Source organism: Thamnophis elegans, chromosome 3 (genome assembly GCF_009769535.1).
Source record: "Thamnophis elegans isolate rThaEle1 chromosome 3, rThaEle1.pri, whole genome shotgun sequence".
Classification (NCBI taxonomy): domain Eukaryota; kingdom Metazoa; phylum Chordata; class Lepidosauria; order Squamata; family Colubridae; genus Thamnophis; species Thamnophis elegans.
This window is the reverse complement of record NC_045543.1, coordinates 136,263,725-136,284,019: the sequence shown is the minus strand read 5'-3', so window position 1 is coordinate 136,284,019 and position 20,295 is coordinate 136,263,725. Positions and strand designations below refer to the sequence as shown.

Genomic DNA, 20,295 nt, shown 5'->3' with positions numbered 1-20,295 from the left:
GTGGTAGAAGAAGAAAGTTGAAAAGACTTTACTCCCACCACACTTCTCTCAGAGAGCTAAAAACTATGCCTGTCTCTTTCTACAGAGGCCTGCTTCATAAAATCCTAACCCAATAACTTGTAATGTCTGCATTCCTAAGTACAAACAACTATCCACAGGGTATTTGCATTAGCATTTCTGGCAATGCAACAGCAAGATATGTCGATCTTTATTTTCCAGTGCTTTGTAACTTTCTGAAAACTCTAGGGTTCCTTCTGTATAACTGGCAGCACAGAGGGCTGTGTCATAAATACATTTGGTATTCTGAGATCCGAATGCCTTTCAGATTAGGTTGGACATTTTTTTTGCAATTTTTTCCTTTGGGTTTCTCTTTCTCCACCTAACACTTATATCTGATCTGTATTTGGTCAGTTTATTGCTTTATTTCCTAACATATACACCACATTTTTCAAAAAGGTTTGGTTGAATGTTACATCTTATAATCAAAATCATTGAACTTGGAATGCAGATTAGGATAGTTTGAAGAATTTACAATGTTAAAGGAGTTTGAGTTTCTTGAAAATCTGTCTAAGTGTCTTCCAAATGCCTTAGCAGTTATCAGAAACAGATTTAAAGATTAATCAAGTGGGTGAGTGGGTGGGTGGGGACAGAAAGTAGGTGTTGGCCAGGAAAGCTAATGTCTCACAAGCTTCTTTAATGATGAGATTTGCTCTTGAATTCTTGAACTGTTTTAGATAGATAGATAGATAGATAGATAGATAGATAGATAGATAGATAGATAGATAGATAGATAATAGATAGATAGATAGATAGATAGATAGATAGATAGATAGATAGATAGATAGATAGATAGATAGATAGATAGATAGATTTAGGGCCCACCTGATTCTCTCGGTGGCTCATCTATTAAAACAATAACAAATGCAATATAAACTATACAAGATCAACAGTCATTAAGTTAACGTAATTAGGTAACAAAAAGAGAACTTATATTGAGAAAATTACTATCTTTTTCTATTGAATCTATATTTTTAGGGCTCAAGCATCAAATATTGGTCAAAGAGTAAGGAAAAAGTAAATAAATATATTTTATATAACATGAGAGCATTCTATACCAAGGGTGTTCAAACTCGATTTCATTGAGGATCACATCAGGTTTGTGTTTGACCTCGGGGAACGAGGGTGGACGTAGCCATCTCAACATCACACATGTGGGGGGAGCCTGTGGTTGCTTCAGCACTCTGCCAGTCAAAATGGGCTCCCAAGATCTGCTTTCAGCTGTGATGGCTTCCTGCAACCCTCAGCTAGCATAAACAGAGGTCAGGAGAGCTGCCCATGGCCCTCTCGAGCTCTGTTTTCAGCTGCAACAGCATTCTGCAACCCTCTGCCAATGGAAATAGAGCTCAGGAGGGCCACACACAGCCCTCCTGAGCAATGTTTTTGCTGAAAGAGGCAATGCAGGGTGGTCATTTGTTGTTTCTAGGGTGTTCCTGTGGGCCACATCTCACCACCCCATGGGTTGGATCTGCCCCCCGCCTGGGCCTTTTGACACCCCTAATCTACACAGGCATTTTTGTTATTGTTGTTAGTTGTGAAGTCATGTCCAACCCATTGCGACCGCATGGACAATGTTCCTCAAGGCCTTCCTGTCCTCTACCATTGCCCTAAAGTCCATTTAAGCTCACACCCACTGCTTCAGTGACTCCATCCAGCCACCTCATTCTCATCCTTCTTCTTTTACCCTCAATCTTTAGGCTCTTCTCCAGGGAGTCCTTCCTTCTCATGAGGTGGCCAAAGTATTTGAGTTTCATCTTCAGGATCTGTCCTTCTAAAGAGCAGTCAGGGTTGGTCTCCTCTAGGACTGAGTGGTTTGATCACCTTGCAGTCCAAGGGACTCGCAGGAGTCTTTTCCAGCACCATAGTTCAAAGGCCTCAAATGTTTGGTGCTCAGTCTTTCTTATGGTCCAACTTTCACAACCATACATTGCAGCTGGGAAAACCATAGCCTTGACTATACGCACTTTAGTTGGCAGGGTGATGTCTCTGCTTTTTAGGATGCTGTCTAGATTTGCCATAGCTCCCCTCCCCAGGAGCAAATGTCTTTTAATTTCTTGTCTACAGTCACCATCTGCGGTGATCTTGGAAAATTGACACTACCATTCCGAAGTTTCCTCTGTTCCAAAATCTTGGCTCCCTCTGCTTTATCTTCTACAACTTTGCAAAAATCAGGCCTAATAGAAAAAGAGAATCAGAGATGAGGTGGTAAATACTGAAAGGGAAGTGGAACTGATGGATTGAGGCTTCATCATTGCGGAGATGATCTCATGATGTCCTTTGTGCAATGACATGTGGCTTTTGGGTGGATATTTTTGGAACTGGGAGGTTTATACCGTCACAAGGTTCTAAATCATCCATTATTTCCAGCAGAATTTATTTAAAACATGAGTTGCAGAGAGGTGCATTGCAATCTTGAAGACTGGATTGAATCTGTTCTGTTTCTCCATGCACTAAATAAAAAAAAAGGAAGATGCTTCCATTGGTATCAATTCTGCTTTAATGACAAATTGTCAAAGAACACAAATGAGGTTAAAATTTAAATTAACCTGGATTAAGTCCTCCTGAGAGGCAAGATTATGTTTTGAAATCATCTCAGCCAGGGTGGCTGCATAAGATGGAAGGGAACCATTTCCTAAGCAGAATCTTGCTGTGTATCTAAACAGCAAGGGAAATTAACCGCTTTGGTGAACACTAGACTGATAGGAGGTTAATGCTGAGCTAATGCAGTATTAAAAAAATGAAAACAGCTAATATGATTAAGAGTAACTTAATAGGATTAAAAGATTCTTCAAAATGGGATGTGTTCTTAAGATGAGCTTTAGGTCTACTTTGCATTACTCTGGCTGAATGTTGCACCTGCTCCACCAAAGAAGACAAGCAAAGCATCCAGGACTGAAATTGCACTGTGCCAGAGGTGGTATTCTGCCACTTCAGACTGGTAGACCTGAATCAGTAGCAGAATTTGTGGGTGGGCTCTACGGCATCCCATTTAGGCCTTTATTGTCCAAGTGTGATTGGACAGACAAGGAATCTGTCTTTGGTCCATAGACAGAAAAATCTTTGAAAGATACCGAGGGAAGGATGATAGCACTTTAGCTATGATATATCATCTTCTTGGAGGTCCTCAGTCTATCCATCCATATGTTTAGTGGTCTGTGAAAGGTTTTCCATTCAAGTTTAGAAGTAAGGCAATTACTTTCAAAAGAAGATGAAGCCCACTTTAAGCAGACTTCTGCCTAACCTGTCCTTTAGGTATGGTCTGCTAAATTGAATTAATTTGTTTTCTCTAGATATTGAAATACACCCAAGCATCTAAGTGTATTAATTCATGTCTGTCTCTCTGTCTGTCCGTTGATATATCCTGTCTGTCTGTCTGTCTGTCTGTCTGTCTGTCTGTCTGTCTGTCTGTCTGTCTGTCTGTCTGTCTATCTATCTATCTATCTATCTATCTATCTATCTATCTATCTATCTATCTAATCACCTATCAATCTTATCTATCTATCAGTCATCTGTCTGTCTGTCTGTCTGTCTGTCTGTCTGTCTGTCTGTATATCTATCTATCTATCTATCTATCATCTATCTATCTATCTATCTATCTATCTATCTATCTATCTATCTATCTGTCTAATCTGTCTAATCTATCTATCATCTATCATCATTTATCTATCTCTGTGTTTGTCTGTGTATTATCTATCTATCTATCTATCTATCTATCTATCTATCTATCTATCTATCTATCTATCTATCTGGCTTTCTAGCTATCATCATTATCCATCATTATCTGTCTAGCTATCCATGCACAACCTACATATCAGTATTATTTCCAAATATTCCAGTATTATTTAGCTAACAAAATTATTTGGTGAGGTACAAATATTATTTTTTTCCTACTTGGCATCTCATGATCCATCAAGGCTCATTTGCACTTTATAAAAGAAGCTGCTGAAATGAGTTCTTTTACCTGTGGATGTCATTCAGGAATGGGTAATGGGGATTAATGAGTAGGGTAGGGTGGGTAGGGTTTGAGTTTGTAGAAAAGAAGCTGTTGGCTTTTATGGACCCCTTTCTCTCTAATGACCCATAACAATGAAAACATTAATTGGACTTCTTTTACCAAAGGACAGGAGAAAGTGGTCAGCCATGTTGCTATAGAAACAACTCCCTTTCCTTTCCCTTTTATGTACAATTATGGGAAGGGACCTTGTGCAAATTCATTCCTTGCAAATCACGTTCTTAGCCGAAAAGCTAATTGTGGAAATTTTGTGAATAAATCTATGCATTCATCTCCATGCATACCAAATGATTTCTGCTCAGCCAGTGTGGATGCAGTGAGCACCAGTACGATGAATAATTCTGGGAGAATGATCTGATCACCCTCGAGTGTTATGAATGAATAACTGCTCCAGTTATTCATCAGGCCATTTTTTTTAAAAAAAAGTAGGCTTCTTTTTCTGGCAGTGAACATGCCATCCATCTCATTAGTAATATTAACCAAATGTATCAATGTAGGACATAAAAGTAATTACAAAATATGGGGGTAGGGAATCATTGAGCAGTATTGTAAAATAAGTAATATTGATTCATTTGGCATTTAAATAATAGGATTAATCATCCTCAGCATGTCCAGGATTATAAATTGAAATGAAATATGGAATTTCATATCAAGGATGTCAGTCTCTCAAGCTTATGCTTTCTCCACTTTGAGACTGTCCCAAGTATTTCAGCAAAAATCCATCCAAAACAACTCACAGAGACATAACATGTAAGGTGTCGAGCTCGATTTTGACATATGTGTAGCCATTTTATTTAGCTCTCTATTATAAATTTCTTTTCTTTCTCTTTACTATTTAAGGAGGTTTTTTGGACTCGCCACATTCTTAAGGCGGGGGGAAGGAGCAAATCGATAGTGAGGATTGTTTTGGCTAGGTGACCTTCTTTCCCTTGGGAATAGAAGCTGTTCCTGGTAAGAATGGAAGATGGAGTTTGAAGACACAAGCAATGTGGACTGAGTGTTTATTGGAAAATGTGCCACTTGAGGGGTGTTTCTAACCTACTGTTATGCCTGCAAACCATCTTTTCTTTTGGATTTCAGGCCTGCCACACTTTCTACTGTCTACTTTCTATTGTGGGAAAATGGGAGGGGGGATTATACAGAGTTGGGTGATATGTAGCCATAATAACATTCTTCTTAGAAAGCTAAGGTCATCTTTGTCTCTGCACCTGGCCAGAATTGGAGGGGTGCAATCTGTCATTGTGGCAGTTGAGGATTGGACCATGTGATGGACTTGTGGGTGTTGGGTCAGAAGCTTGAACTTTCAACTTGGTGGGAAAACCTGGAAGCTTTCAGATTTGGGTTTTCTCAGATGTGTCAACATGGCTCTTTTAATAAATTGGAACTTTTAGGAAACATTTGCCTTGGACTCTAATTTAATTTTGGAATCTATTTGGAACCCTGAAATGCATTCACCAAAGGAAAAAGGCCTCCTACTTTCCTAATTGAAACAACTCAAGTCATCTTAAACTCATAGAATAGAATATGATAATAGAATAGAATAGAATAGAATAGAATTCTTTATTGGCCAAGTGTATTGGACACACAAGGAATTTGTCTTTGGTGGATAGGCTCTCAGTGTACTAAAAAAAAAATAAGATAGTATACCGTATATACTCGAGTATAGGCCGACCCGAATATAAGCCGAGGCACCTAATTTTACCACAAAAAACTGGAAAAGTTATTGACTCGAGTATAAGCCTAGGGTGGGAAATGCAGCAGCTACCGGTAAATTTCAAAAATAAAAATAGATACCAATAATGTTTTTGAATATTTATTTCAAAGAAAAACAGTAAACTAGTGGTGTATTCAATGAAATACTTCACTCACCTCATGATGCTGATGTCCCGCTGTGATGATGATGTCCCGTGCAGCCGCGGGAGCGATGTCCCGCCTCCTATGACACACGGCACAGTGATTCCTATCATTGGATCACTGTACCAGAGGAGGTGGGACATCGCTATGTGGCTGCTTGCCATAACAAGGAGGAGGTGGGACATCGTTGCAGAGCGGCAGGAGGAGGAGGAAGGGGAATCGTAAGACAGCCCTGCATTACATTAGAACGTGAGGAGGGGGGATGGTGCGGTGCGCGCTGCGCGGCAAACTGACACAGAGGGAGGGGAAACTCACAGGGGCACTGGGCCATTCACGAGTGTCACCCAGCGGCATGGCCCCGCCCCTTTTTCTCCTCCATTTCGGGCAAATTTTTCACTGACTCGAGTATAAGCCGAGGCGGCTTTTTTCAGCCCAAAAAGTGGGCTGAAAAACTAGGCTTATACTCGAGTATATACAGTACATTCATCAAGAATCATAAGATACAACACTTAGTGATAGTCATAGGTTACTAATAAGCAATCAAATCATACTAGGAAACAAATAAAACAATATAAATTATAAAGTTACGAGCAACATGGTTATAGTCATAAGTGGGAAGAGATAGATACTAGGAAAGAGGTACTAGGAAGGAAGAGAAGAAGAATAGTAATACATTCTTAGTAAATAGTTTGACAGTGTTATGGGAATTAGTGGTTTAGCAGAGTGATGGCATTCGGGGGGAAAACTATCCTTGTGCCATGTTGTTCTGGTGTGCAGTGCTCTATAGCATCGTTTTGAGGGTAGAAGGTGAAACAATTTATATCTTGGATGTGAGGGATCAGTAGATCTATGCCTCTTTTGATTCTTCAGACCAATGCTGCAGAAGGGGATGACTTCAGCTTTCAACCCAGACACTGACCAAATTGTTTCAGGATTGAAGGGAGGGGGTTCTTGAATTGCATGAAGTATGCACCCCCTTTTTTCCATTTTGGTATAGGTAGCACTCATCCAGTCCTCTGGCCACAGTGAAGTCATAACTTGCCTTAAACTGAACCACCTGAAATGAATAATATGGGGTACCAAAGTTACCTGGAGCCCCAGTTCCCTATTATCATTCTTTCTAATGTTCTTTTCTCTTTTACTTTCCTCTTGATACTGTGCTTTACTCTGTCTCCTTTTTTCCAAATAGCATGGCGGACTAGCTAGCAGTAGGATAAATTGCTCTTGCCAAGGATCTTAATTATGTTTTTACAAAAGTCTTTTGAAGGCCATACAAGCTGAAGCCAAGAGTCAAAATGGCCCTGGGATTGCACGCAGCACCTGCTGTAGGTCTCGGGTTTAATATTTTGCCACTGGCAGTTTTGACAAAGAAAAACTCTACTTGAATTCTACAACTGCCAATCATTGTGACCAAGACTGGGCTAGGGGCTCCAGTGGTTTGACTTATACTTTCCTTTGTCCAGCACCCTTCTTTAATTGGAAATGTGCTGTTAAAATTTCATTCCTAGTATGAAAGGAAAAGATTTAGCCACCTCCATGAAGACTGATTGTGTTACACCAAAAAATGTTGAATTATTAATTTGAAAGCCAGTCAAGATTTTTAACTCCCCATCAGCTGAAAGTGAGAACTGATTTGAATCGATAGTTCAGACAACTCTCAATAAGTAGCATGGATATGAAGAAAACTGGTAGCTAAGAGAATGAATAATTTAATTAGACTTCTAGCTTATGTCCAACCCAATAACACTAAGGCAGTAGATTTCTTCTTTATGGATGAGGGACAGCATTATCTGGATAAAGAAAAAAGAAGGATTTGTTTACAAGGATTTGGAAATAATCCATAAATATGTTTTTCTTGGTCGTTCTCAGCTAGTTTTGCTTCAGTACTCTTCTAAATTTCTAACATTCCTCCATCCATCCTTCCTTCCTTCCTTCCCTCCCTCCCTTTTCTTTCTTCTATGTACAATAAGAGTGGTAATTAAAGGCATTGGACTAAAACATGAGAATCATCATCGATTCTCATGTGTTAGCCAACAACGCACAACAAAGAATGTTCCTGCTTTGACTAAGAAAATTCAGACTGCCCCAGGAGTTGCTTATACAATTCTACAGAGTAATTTTCAAGTTTGTCATCTGTACTTTGATAACTGTCTGGTTTGGTACAGTAACCAAACAGACTGGTACAGACATCAATGCATAGTTAGTACTGCAGGGGAGGGGGGACAATTGAAACCAGTCTGTCTTCCACTGAGGAGCTGTATATTGCATGGGTCAGAAAGAGGGCTGAGAAAATATCTTCAGACCCCTCACATCCTGAGCATACATTGTTTCAACTCTTCCCCTCGGAATGCCACTATAGAGGTTTGCATGCCAAACATCTAGACACAGGGACATTTTCCTCCTCCTGTCATCATTCTGCTGAACCCCTAAATCTCACACTATTTTAATGTCTAAATATATGTACTCATGTTGTATAGTAGTAATAGTAGTATCCTTTTCATCTTCTCTAATAATCCCTCTTATTGGTATCATAGTTATTACTACTTTGTTGCTTTGCATGTCAAATAATTCTATTTTATTCTATTGTGAGTTCTACTCCTGCCTTAGACCCAAATCCAGCTGGGAAGCATTGAACTAGTCTGTCTCAATCAGCCAAAGGATGCAATGGCAAAGCAGTTTTGAAAACAAAACTTCAGGATCTTATCCATATAGCTGCCAGAGGTCAAAACTTAACTTGAAGGAAATTATATACATATACATATGTACATGTATATGTGCTGTATATACTGTACACTGTGTGCATATACAAGTATATTTGTGTGTGCTACAACATTGCTAATATGTTACTTATATATTATTTCCAAAGTTAAGTGCTTTAAAACATTCATTATACCACTTCAAGAAAGTATTTTGTGTAATTATTTTGAAATAGTAGCTGAAGTGATTATTTATAGTTATGTTATACTTGAGATGTTTTTCTCTTTCTTGCCACGTGATGAAACTTTATAAAATGTAGTTTTAAGAATGTCTATAGCAGCTAAGAGAAATGCTGAGTCCAATTAGTTGAGAATCGAACAACTTGATTTCTAAATATAGATATGTATCTTTAATGATATTATTTTTGTAAGGAGAATTGTTTTTTTTTCCTGTATACGGTGGTGAAATGCATAGCTCCTGCAATCAAGTCAAGCAAATCCACTTTATTTTACCAACTGAGCAGCTGAGAAACTCTCAGCAGTAACAAGATGGATTTGTTTTTAATGAATATTTTGAGTAGGTCTCCTATCACCAAGAAACTGGCAGGGGTGATTATTCAATAGCCAGGCATAGCAGTGAGCAACAGTTTAAGACGTGTGCTGTTCCAGTGATGTATCCCATGTGCGATGGCAAGTTGCATCTCAGAATGTGGTTGCAAGGTGGATGGTTGAGATGCTCATTGCTTTTCCCAGCCAAATGTATATAGCTATTCACTCTTAGAGCAATAAATGTGCTCAGGGATTGGTCACCTTACAATTTGCTGCCAAATTATAATTGCTAATTCCAAAGTCCAAACCAATAGCATTTCACCCCTGAAAGTGGTTTTTTATATAGCATAATTTGATTTAAACAGTTTTAATGAGTTGCCCTTCACAACCCATTGTTGTTGTTGTCCTTGACCGTCTGCCTTTTTGAAACACAACTGCTTCCATAAGGACAAATATTGGTCTTAATTTTAAAAACATGGTTGATGGAGGGGTGTATATGTAGCTCAGATTTGAAATGAGAGCAGGGGTAAAATCAACTTACCTTTTCTACCAGTTCACAAATGTGAGTGCCCGCCTCTGCGCATGCGCAGAGCATCAAAAAAGGACGTGATGATGTCTGGGCAGGTGGACGGAGCCTGCTACCGAGCATGTCTGCAAAAGTAAGTAGAACAGCGAGAGGGAGAATCCGCTGTGCCACGTGATTTAGATTAGCTAGAAAGCAGGAAATCCTGCTTTCTAGCTAATATAAATCGTGCATCACAGCTGATCGTCAGAAATATTGGTTTGCCTGATCTGGTAGCATTTTTTTTACTACCAGTTCAGGCAAACCGATAGCACTTTTTACTACCAGTTCAACTGAATTGGTCCAAACCAGTAGCATTTCACCCCTGAATGAGAAAGGTCCTTAGTACCCCCTGAGTTTGGCTGTTTTCTTGCAGACGTTTCATTAGCCAAAGTAGGTAACATCATCAGTGCTAGATTAGTTCATTACCTAATCTGACAATGAGATGCCTGCAAAAACCAGCCAAGTTCAGAGAGCACCAGGGACCTCCTCACTAAAAAGAACTTATCTATTTTTGCCAGGATTCATAAGAAAGGGGTCAATGATAAAAACAGAAAAGGGGAAAATGAAATCAGAGAACTGTGTGATGACCTTTTAATGTTCTCTGGTGATATCTTCAGAATTCTGACTGAGTCCAGTTGAGGCTACTTTTCTCATGAAAGTTGCATCAGGTAGTTCTGAACTTAAACACCTTATGATCTACCGAGTAAACTACAATCGATTGGATATGATCAGGGGTTAAATAAAATGGGCAGAAAAAAATTAGTTTCCTACCATTTCCAGTAACTCAGCAGTTATTTATTGCTCCTCCAAATGAACCTAGTAAGAAATAAACAAATTTTTTCATCTTTTTTTTTCCTTAATAGGTCTGGGAATATGATTGAGAATTGGTTTTGAACATTGGATATTATATGAGTGAGAGATGTATAAATGATTCAGAGATTTTCTTAAAATTTCACTTTCTTCTAGCACGCAGTTGTTGTTTTTAATGTATTTGGTTATTTATTTCTTCACTGATTATACAAAATTGATTGATTGATTTGCTTATTTGCTTATTTATTAGCTTAATTATTTATTTCATTAGATTTTAGATGCCCTCCAAGGCCACTGTGCAAAGAACAATGATATAGAAAACAATACATACAGCATAATATCAGTAATCATAATCAGTGGATGGTGAAAAAATGTAGCCTAGTTTCTAATCTCTTAAAACAGTTTCACCCTTGGGGAGCTTCAAAGCTTCTCTATCCAGATTCTCAAATCTGAGCCTTTTCTTAATTCACAGACCATAACATAAGGTGGCTTAACCAAAGGCTCCTCAAAAAAGCCAAGATCCAGCTTAATCAATATAGCACGTAAATGCATTTGTATCACTCATTTGAATGAATCAAGGAAAATCATGTTAAGTATGCATATTTGATTTGGCAAGTAGGCTTATGATGATCGCCCAACTCTGCTTCACTTTGTTAACTCTGATGATATTATATTTGCTTCATTTACAGAACCAAGTTCCCATTATGTCATATCTCTGAAGGCGTTTAACAATGCTGGGGAAGGAGTGCCTCTTTATGAGAGCGCCACCACCAGATCACTGACAGGTGAGTTGGAAGGGATGCTGTCTTTATCCTACTCTACCCACCTCTCTCTCTTACAGCAACACATAAGGTTGGATAAAGTAAGTTTATTTCTTTTAATGCCGATGATGTCATCCCATGTGCTGGGATAGGGATGGTACAAGTCTGGGAGATCAGTCTCAGAGACATTACAGTTGACTTAATAACTGCAAGTGAAGGAAGGAATTGATCTCCCTAAAACAATGGTGACAGCATGTTGAGACTCTAGAAAGAGTGCAAAGAAGAGCAAAAAAGATGATCAGGAGACTGAAGGCTAAAACATATGAGGAACGGTTGCAGGAACTGGGTACGTCTATTCTAGGGAAAAGGACTACGGATGAAATGACAGCAGTGTTCCAATATTTGAGGGGCTGCCACAAAGAAGAGGGAGTCAAGCTATTCTCCAAAGCACCTGAAGGCAGGGCAAGAAGCAATGGATGGAAACTAATCAAGCAGAGAACCAACCTAGAAGGAAGGAGAAATTTCCTAAAAGTGAGAACAATAAACCAGTGGAGCGACTTGTCTCCAGAATTGTAAATGTTCCAACACTGGAGGTTTTTAAAAAGAGAAACATTTGTCTGAGATAGTAGAGGGTTTCCTGCTTGAGAAGGAGGTTGGGTTAGAAAGCCTCCAAGATCTCTTCTAACTTTGTTGCTCTGTTACTTGAGTTATTGTGCTTGAGATGACTTTTTCACACATTCTCATCACAAAACATCGAAAACCAAACACGGACATCCCATGTATAAGGCACTAAGCCAGTGTTGCTTAGCCTTAATTTATTGAATTAAGACAAACCACAGTTTTCTGTGTTCACACAAGTCAAAACTAAGCCAATCCACATCATCGCTTAAAAAGGATGTGTGAAATCTGGCTACCTGTGCATATCATGTGTCTTTGTGACAGGAAATGGTGCTGTCTAGTTTAAGTACCAGGTCTGTTACATGCATATTCTACAATTTTTTGATGCTGAATTTAGTGATGCTGAAAACAGTTTAAAATGCAAGGTTCGGTATGTTGTTACCCTTCCTTTATCTCCTCTCCCAAAATTCCTTAAAGGTTTAGGAAATTACAGGTAACTAACCACAGGAGGTCCTTGATTTATGGCCACATTGGGACCAGAATTTCTGTTGCTAAGCAATGCAATTGTTAAATGAGTCATGCTTGATTTTGTGACATTTTTTAGCCAAGATTGTTAAGCAAATCGCAGCAGTTGATAAGTGAATCATGCAGTCACTAAGCAAATCCAGCTTTCCCCAGTGACTTGTTGGAAGTTGGCTGCAAAATAGCAATTATGTGTCCCTAGGTCACTGGAACCATTGCCAAACACCCAAATGTTGATCCTGTGCTCGTCAGAATGCTGCAATAATTTTAAGTGTGAGGAAAGGTCATAAGCCACTTTCTTCACTAACATTGTAACTTTGAACAATTGAATAATGAATGGTTATGTATTGAGAACTACCTGTAGTTACTTTGTACTTTCCAGGGAACAATCATGGGAAGTCAGCCATCTCATCTCTGTCCTCCTGTACCTCTTCCTCAAGGCAGAATGAAAATCCTATTATCTTTCCCTGAATCAAATTCTCCCATAGGTTGCCAATGGGATACTCCTGAAGAAGCCACATTGGCAATTGGGCCAGAAGTTCCCAAAGGAGTCCATGTACTGGTGGTGGGATTTAAATAATTTAACAACTGGTTCTCTGCCCTAGTGACCAGCTGGCTAGGCATGGCTCTGTGGTCATGTGACCGTGTGGGCATGGCCAACTCAATGTCACTTACATCGATGGGAGCTTCACCTTAGCTGTTACAATGTAATAAGGGTTAACCGGAGAGGCAGTTTCTGTAAGCAGGGCAATAAAGATTAGGCTAGAAACAACACCAGAATGTTTCCTTTCTGCCTTGCTTATAGGAATAGCCCTGTAAAGTGGGGAAAAACAAAAGGAGGTTTATTCCAACAACCGGTTCTCTGAACTGCTTTGAAAGTTAACAACTGGTTCTCCCGAATAGGTGCGAACTGGCTGAATCCCACCACTGTGTACCACCTGTTTCACTTTTTCCCCTTCTTCATAGCCTGTACTTGTCTGTGCTATTGTAGAAAGAACTGAAGAAAGTTTCTTCCATATCTTTAAAAAAATATCGGGATCCATTATGCCTTAAAAATGTACAAACCTTCCATTTATGATATGCCAGAATAACAGAATAATAGCATTGGAAGAGACCTTGGAGGTCTTCTAGTCCAACCCCCTGCTCAATCAGGAAATCCTGTATCATTTCAGACAAATGGTTGTCCAATCTCTTCTTAAAAATCTATAATGTTGGAGCACTCACAATGTCTGGAGGCAAGTCGTTGCACTGATTAATTGTTCTCTCTGTCAGGTAATTTCTTCTTCATTCCAGGTTGGTTCTCTCCTTGATTAGTTTCCATCCATTGCTTCTTGTCCTGACTTCAGGTTTTTGGAGAATAGGTTGGCCCCCTCTTCTTTGTGTACTTAGTATTTTGTGGCATGCCAATGTACTTCCATCCCACCCTTATTAGAAGAATAATGTGAGGAATCAATAATGTTTTCCCACTCTACAAATTCTCCTAATGAAAATATGGAGATTAATTAAATAGTAATATCATAGTGCAAGTTACCAGGAGGGTATGGGAGTTCCTTGCCTCATAGTTCAGTATTCTCAGCTCTGCAAAGAGGAATAATGACGGTTGAACGATTTACCACCAGAATGTGAAATTATGGCTTCTCAGTTTGAAAGCGCTGTGTCGTTCACGCATTCAGCCAATGAGCATCCCTCATTAGAGATGCTACGGCAATTACACAGAGATCCATCCATATGGAAGCAGCTCTGTTAATACGTGAATTAATTATCCTTCTGTTTGGAAATGAAAAAACCTGACCTATCCACCCTGGATATGCGGCAGAGTCCATAACAGCCCCTTTTTGATAAATTTGACTACCTGCTAAAATGAGTCCATTGTGCCTTTGTCAAGATTCAGCTGGAAAGACTACTGATGGAGCAAAATTAAATGATTATGCTGCAAAGAAACATATTATATTTTCACTGGTGGCTTTAACTCCGTGCAGGCCTTATGATAATGATCTCTGCTCCAGCCATTTTACATTTCAAAATACCAAATTCAGGCATAATTTGAGGAACTATAATGCCAGTATACCCCAAAAGAGAGAGGGGGAAGAAGGAGGGGACTTCTTAACATTTATTATTTTGCTAAACTGAAGTTAATTAGCTCTAGACAGCCAAAGGAGAGATGTCAGCCAGAGTAAGAAAATAAGGACTCATTCAGAGATCGGGCATCCGTGGTAACGCAAGCTACTACAGTTTCCACCACCACTCGCATCTTCTCTCCTGACTCATCTTTCATTCAAGCTAAATGCTTGTGTGTTCCCAGTGGTCAAGTTTTCCCAGGTTTTGTAAAGTTAGAATAGGACCATTAAGATGCCATGATGAATAATGGAAAGTAGAATTCAGGAAGGAGCGATAACTCGGGGACAGAGGTTAGAGGTGGACCTCAACTTACAACCATTCATTTAGCATTTAGAGTCCCATCCCATTCATGTCTAAGAGATTAAAATAGTTGGAAAGGACCTTGTAGGTCATCTAGTCCAATTCCCCATGCAAGCAGGAGATCCTACACCTTTTCTGACAGATGGCAGTCCAGTGTCTTCTTGAAAGCCTCCAGTGATGAAGCTCCCACAACTTCTGAAGGCAACTTCTCTTCCATTGGTTGATTGTTCTCCCTGTCAGAAAATTCCTCCTTATTTCTAGGTTGAATCCCTCCTTGATCAGTTTCCATCCATTATTCCTTGTCTGGCTTTCAGGTGCTTTGGAATACAGGTTGACTCCCCCCACATCCTCTCTGTGGCAGCCCTCAAATATTGGAACACTGCTATCATGTTTCCCCTGATCCTTCTCTTCACTAGATTAGTCATCAGTGGTGGGTTCCTACTGGTTCGGACTGGTTCAGATGAAGTAGTAGAGGTTTGGGGGGCTGAGTTGCTGGAACTGGAAGCAACCCAGGCCTGCCACGCCCCTGAACCGGTTCCCCGGGTGGCACCGGCGGCACCGTCATCTTGTTTTCAGTTCTGTGCATGCCCATCAAGCAAGTGCACACGGAAAACATGCATATGAGTGAACCGGCAGTAGTACCTGCCAGAATCTACCCCTGCTAGTCATGTCCAGTTCCTGTAACCGTTCTTTATATGTTTTAGCCTCTAGTTCCCTAATCATCTCTGGGAGTGGCTACAAATGGGAGTTCATCCAGCCAATGGTATTCTAAACCCTGGCTTAAAAACATTGGAAACCTCACAAAAGCACCAAGGTCGAAAGCACCAAGGTACTTCCATGCTGAAAGAATTAGCCAGTGACACCACTGTTGCCCAGGGCACAGCTGGTTGTGGGCTCCTTTCATGTCCCCATTAATGTGCCTACTGAAATGATACCCATATACAGTATCTACCGTATTTTTCGGAATATAAGACACACTTTTTTCCCTCAAAAAAGAGGCTGAAAATCTGGGTGCGTCTTATACACTGAATACAGCATTTTTTGCTTCCTGAAACCTTGCCCCCTTCAACAAAATGTCCATGCATAGCTTGTAGGAAGCATTCAGAGAGCTCCTGGGGGGTGGAGATGGCAGAAACGAGAAAAAAATGGACAATTTTTTTGCTCAATTCCCCCCCCCCCCCCCCGAGGAGCACTCTATAAACTTCCTAATGCCCTTTTTTGGACAAAAAACGGGCCCATTTTTGCGAAAAATGGGCTGGTTTTGCTCATTTTTGCCCCTCCCCAGAAACACTCTACAAGCCTCCTAAGGGCTATTCATGCCCTTTAAAAAAAACGGACCATTTTTGCGAAAAACAGACCATTTCTGGGAGGTTTGCAGAGTGCAAAACCTTTTTTAAAAAATTGTCTCTTCAAAACTTTGGTGCGTCTTATACTCCAAAAAATACGGTACTTGAGATTGCTCACTTTTGAACTGCTAGTCTGGCAGGAGCTAGAGTGAATGATGGGAGTTCACCCCACCATGAAGCAGCACCCGGATCACAAACACAGGCTTGCTGATTGTCAATCCAGCATCCTAACCATGTGAGCCACCATGTTCCTTCCATCTGAAGTTAGAAGAGCACTGAAAAAAATGACTTAGAATTGGTCTTTGCACTTACAACTGTTCCCCATTTTCACATGATCAAAATTTGGGGACTTCTAAACTAGCATGTATTGACTATAGTTGCAGCATCCTGGATTCATGTGACCACCATTTGCAGACATTTCTAGGCAATGTCTGACAAGCAAAGTTGAAAAAATGAAACTTTGATTTTGTGTTTTACCTATTAGATAGATACAGTGTTACAGAAATGACTAGTTTAAACTATTATGTAAAACTAAAAAGTTGTGGTTTGACACTATTGCCCTATTCTACTGCACCAAAGGGAGTCAGAAGTCAATGCCTTTTCTTTCTTTTTTCACACTTTTCCCTTTCCCCCCTTTCCCTTCCCTATTTCTCCTTCTTTTTGCTTTTGTATTTTTTTGTATGCTATATTATAAATTAATAAAGTTGTTATTAAAAAAAATAATTTGAACCAGATGCCAATCAAAAACAGGAAAGAAAGAAATTATAGTCTCAATTATGGTCATAAGCAGTGGTGGGATTCAAATAATTTAACAATTGGTTCTCTGTCCTAATGAGTTCTTCCAAGAACCAGTTCACCAAACTGCTCAGATAGCTAATAACCGATTCTCCCAAAGTGGTGCGAACTGGCTGAATCCCACCACTGATCATAAGTCGAGGGGTCCCAGTGGTGATATTCTACCGGTTCGAACCAGATTGCCTGAACCAATAGCAGAATTCACAGGGGGCTCCGCTCAACCACGCCCGGCTCTATGGTATCCCATTGAGGCACTTTTTTTTAGCCAAAAGTTCATGTGTGCATTCAGGAAGGTGGCACGTGCGAGCACTCACATTTGCAAACTGTTAGGGAAGGTAAGTGTATACCACCACTGGTTTTCCTGCAGAAAGCCCCAGATTCACAGCCTTCCATCAATATCTTGGAAATACCCATGGCCAAGAATTATTGATTTGATTTGATTTGATTGCATTTATATGCCGCCCTATTCCCGGAGGGACTCAAAGGGAGGGAATACAGACAAGGGGAAAACAACAAACAAGAAACTACAAAATGAATTTAAAAACAATCAACAGCCACACAGTTCGAGCGGGGATGGGAATCGTCAACCCCAGGCCTGTCGGAACAGCCAGGTTTTAAGGGCTTTGCGGAAGGCCTGAAGGGTGGTGAGCAGAGGTGGGTTCCTACCAGTTCGCACCAGTTCGGTAGAACCGGTTCGTCAAATCTACCGAACCGTTTAGAAGAGGTTCCACCAGTGGACTCGGAAAGCAGGCCACATCTACAGAAGAGGTTCCCAAAGTTTTTGAAACCCATGTCAGTGGGTGACATACACACACACAGAGAGAGAGACAGACAGACAGACTCACACAGAGAGAGAAAGAGAAAGAGAAAGAAAGGAAGAAAGAAAAAAAAGTGAGAGAGAGATGAAAAAAGGAAAAAGGGAGAGAAAGACAAAAGGAAGGAAGGAAGGAAGGAAGGAAGGAAGGAAAGAAAGAAAGAAAGAAAGAAAGAAAGAAAGAAAGAAAGAAAGAAAGAAAGAAAGAAAGAAAGAAAGAAAGAAAGAAAGAAAACACATGGCCGGCAAGCCACTCCCACCAGGTCACATGGCTGGCAAGCCACTCCCACAAAGGAGGCCACACCCACAGAGTAGGTTCGAAAATTTTTTGAAACCCACCACTGGTGGTGAAGGTCCGAATCTCCACGGGGAGTTCGTTCCAGAATTATTAGTTGGAAGGGATACTGCTGAGCCAGAAAGATTAGTAGCCCAACTCACCAAAAGTGGTTTTATGTTGTTACTTGGGCATCACTGTTTTAAATCATTTTCCATAAGTACAGGTTATTGTAAGATGGAAAAGTTTCACAGGAAGATAAATGTGACATTCTTGCAGCACATTAATGATAGGTTATAACTCCTGGATCTGCAATGTCAAGAGAAAGTATGAAAGAAGAGTTCCATAAATAGTTTAATAAAATGGTTCAGTGTACCAGGAATACTCAATATAGCTTGTCTCTTGCAAGGGGGGGGGGGGGAAATCTTAAGGAAAATGTTCTTTCTCATTTTTCTTGGAATAATACTAACCTGTCTTAAGGGGTGTTATAAGTTATGTTAAGACAGTAGAAGAGAAGTTGCCTGAACAATGAACAACACGATTCATATTCTTAATATAGTAGAGCATTGCCATTTTTTCCGCTGCTGCAAAATGTACCATCTAATTCGTCTCCTGGTGCATAGCCCAACCTCTTTAAAACATTTGCGTGGGAAGAAGGTTTTATGTCACGGAGAGCAAAAAGTGAAAAATAGAAAAATTACAAACTACCATATTTTTGGGAGTATAAGATGCACTTTTACAACCCCCCCCCCCCCCAAAAAAAAAGAGGCTGAAATTTTGGATGCATCTTATACTCCCAAAATAGATTTTTGGAAGCTTTTTTTCCCCAGCCCTAATGAGACACTAACGAGTGAAGCGATCTTCTAGGCTTCCCCAGCTTTTCTCATTGCTTCTCTCTCCGATGATCAGCTGTGCTTTAGAAGCTGTTTTTTTATCTCCAACCAGTGCACAGGAACACGCTCAAAACCAGCGAATTTATGTGCTGAAGCTGACCAGACTAAGCCCGCTAGCCAGATGAATATCTGGTAGACAGAATTTTTTTTTCTATTTTCCTCTCCAAAAATTAAGGTGCATCTTATACTCCAAAAAATACGGTACATTTGTTCACAAGAAATAAGTGAAGCAAACTGCAGGAGGCTCACTCCAGGTAACTAATAGTTCTAGAATTTTTGAAATATTTCCATTAAAAGAAACATACACTCTTGAGAAAACAACAAAGAAAGAAGAAATAGCATTTCATCTCCAAAAATACTCATTATAATTTGTTCCTGGTTCTTCTTTGTCTTTTGAAGCCTTTACAAGGATACATTTATCTGAAATTGTGAAATTACTTTTCCCTTTTTAAAAATGTTTTAAAATATGCTACCTTCCCAGTCGGATGTCTAACAAATAGATGATTTTATGGAACTCAAAGGAAAAGCTCTCTAAATTATCAAACAAATTATCCTTAGGGATTCATGGACCAGATAACATTTTCTCTGGAACTTGCTTCTCCTACGCAAGTGTTGATTTAACAGAGAACTTGTCCCTTTAGAAATAGCTTATGAAGAAAATCAGAGGTACAGGTAGTCCTCAACTTATGACAGTTCATTTAACAATGATTTGAAGTTATAGGATGATGATGTTGAAAAAAACTTACTTACAACACATCCTTGCACTTATAACTATCACAGCAACTTAATGCTCATTTGATCATGATTCAGGAGCATGGCAACTGTATTTGTATGATCCAGGTTGTCTAGACCAGGGGTGTCAAACTCAAGGCCCAGGGGCCAGATCCTACCCATGGTTGCTTAGCTCTTGCCTATGGGGTCACCCTGGAAACAGTGAAGGACCACCCGTGAAGGGCCACCCATGAAGGACCATCCGTGGTGCCTCTGCCAGCAAAAATGGATCTTGGGAGGGCTGCATGTTCCGTTTTTGCTGGCAGAGGTTTGCAGGAAGGTGTCCTAGCCAAAAACAGAGCTTACAAGGCCATGTGTGGCCCCATGAGCTCCGTTTTTGCTGGCAGAGCATTTCAGGAGGCCATTCCAGCCAAAAATGGAGCTCAGGAGCCCATTTTCATTGGCAGAGTGCCTAGGCCACTACAGCTGCCCCCGACACAAGCATAATCAAGTTGGCTATGCCCATCCTGGCCACATCCACCCCAGCACCCCGAGATCAAACACAACCCTGATGCGGCCCTCAGTGAAATTGAGTTTGAC

At 40.1% G+C, this 20,295-nt stretch overlaps 1 protein-coding gene across 1 annotated transcript in view; it reads left to right on the top strand.

Moving 5' to 3' along the window:
• DCC (DCC netrin 1 receptor) overlaps positions 1-20,295 on the top strand; it is a 774,549-nt gene that overhangs the window by 590,288 nt on the left and 163,966 nt on the right. The window contains exon 16 of the mRNA XM_032213902.1: positions 11,233-11,328. Within this exon, the coding sequence (XP_032069793.1) occupies positions 11,233-11,328 (96 nt within the window). The remainder of the gene's footprint in view (positions 1-11,232; positions 11,329-20,295) is intronic.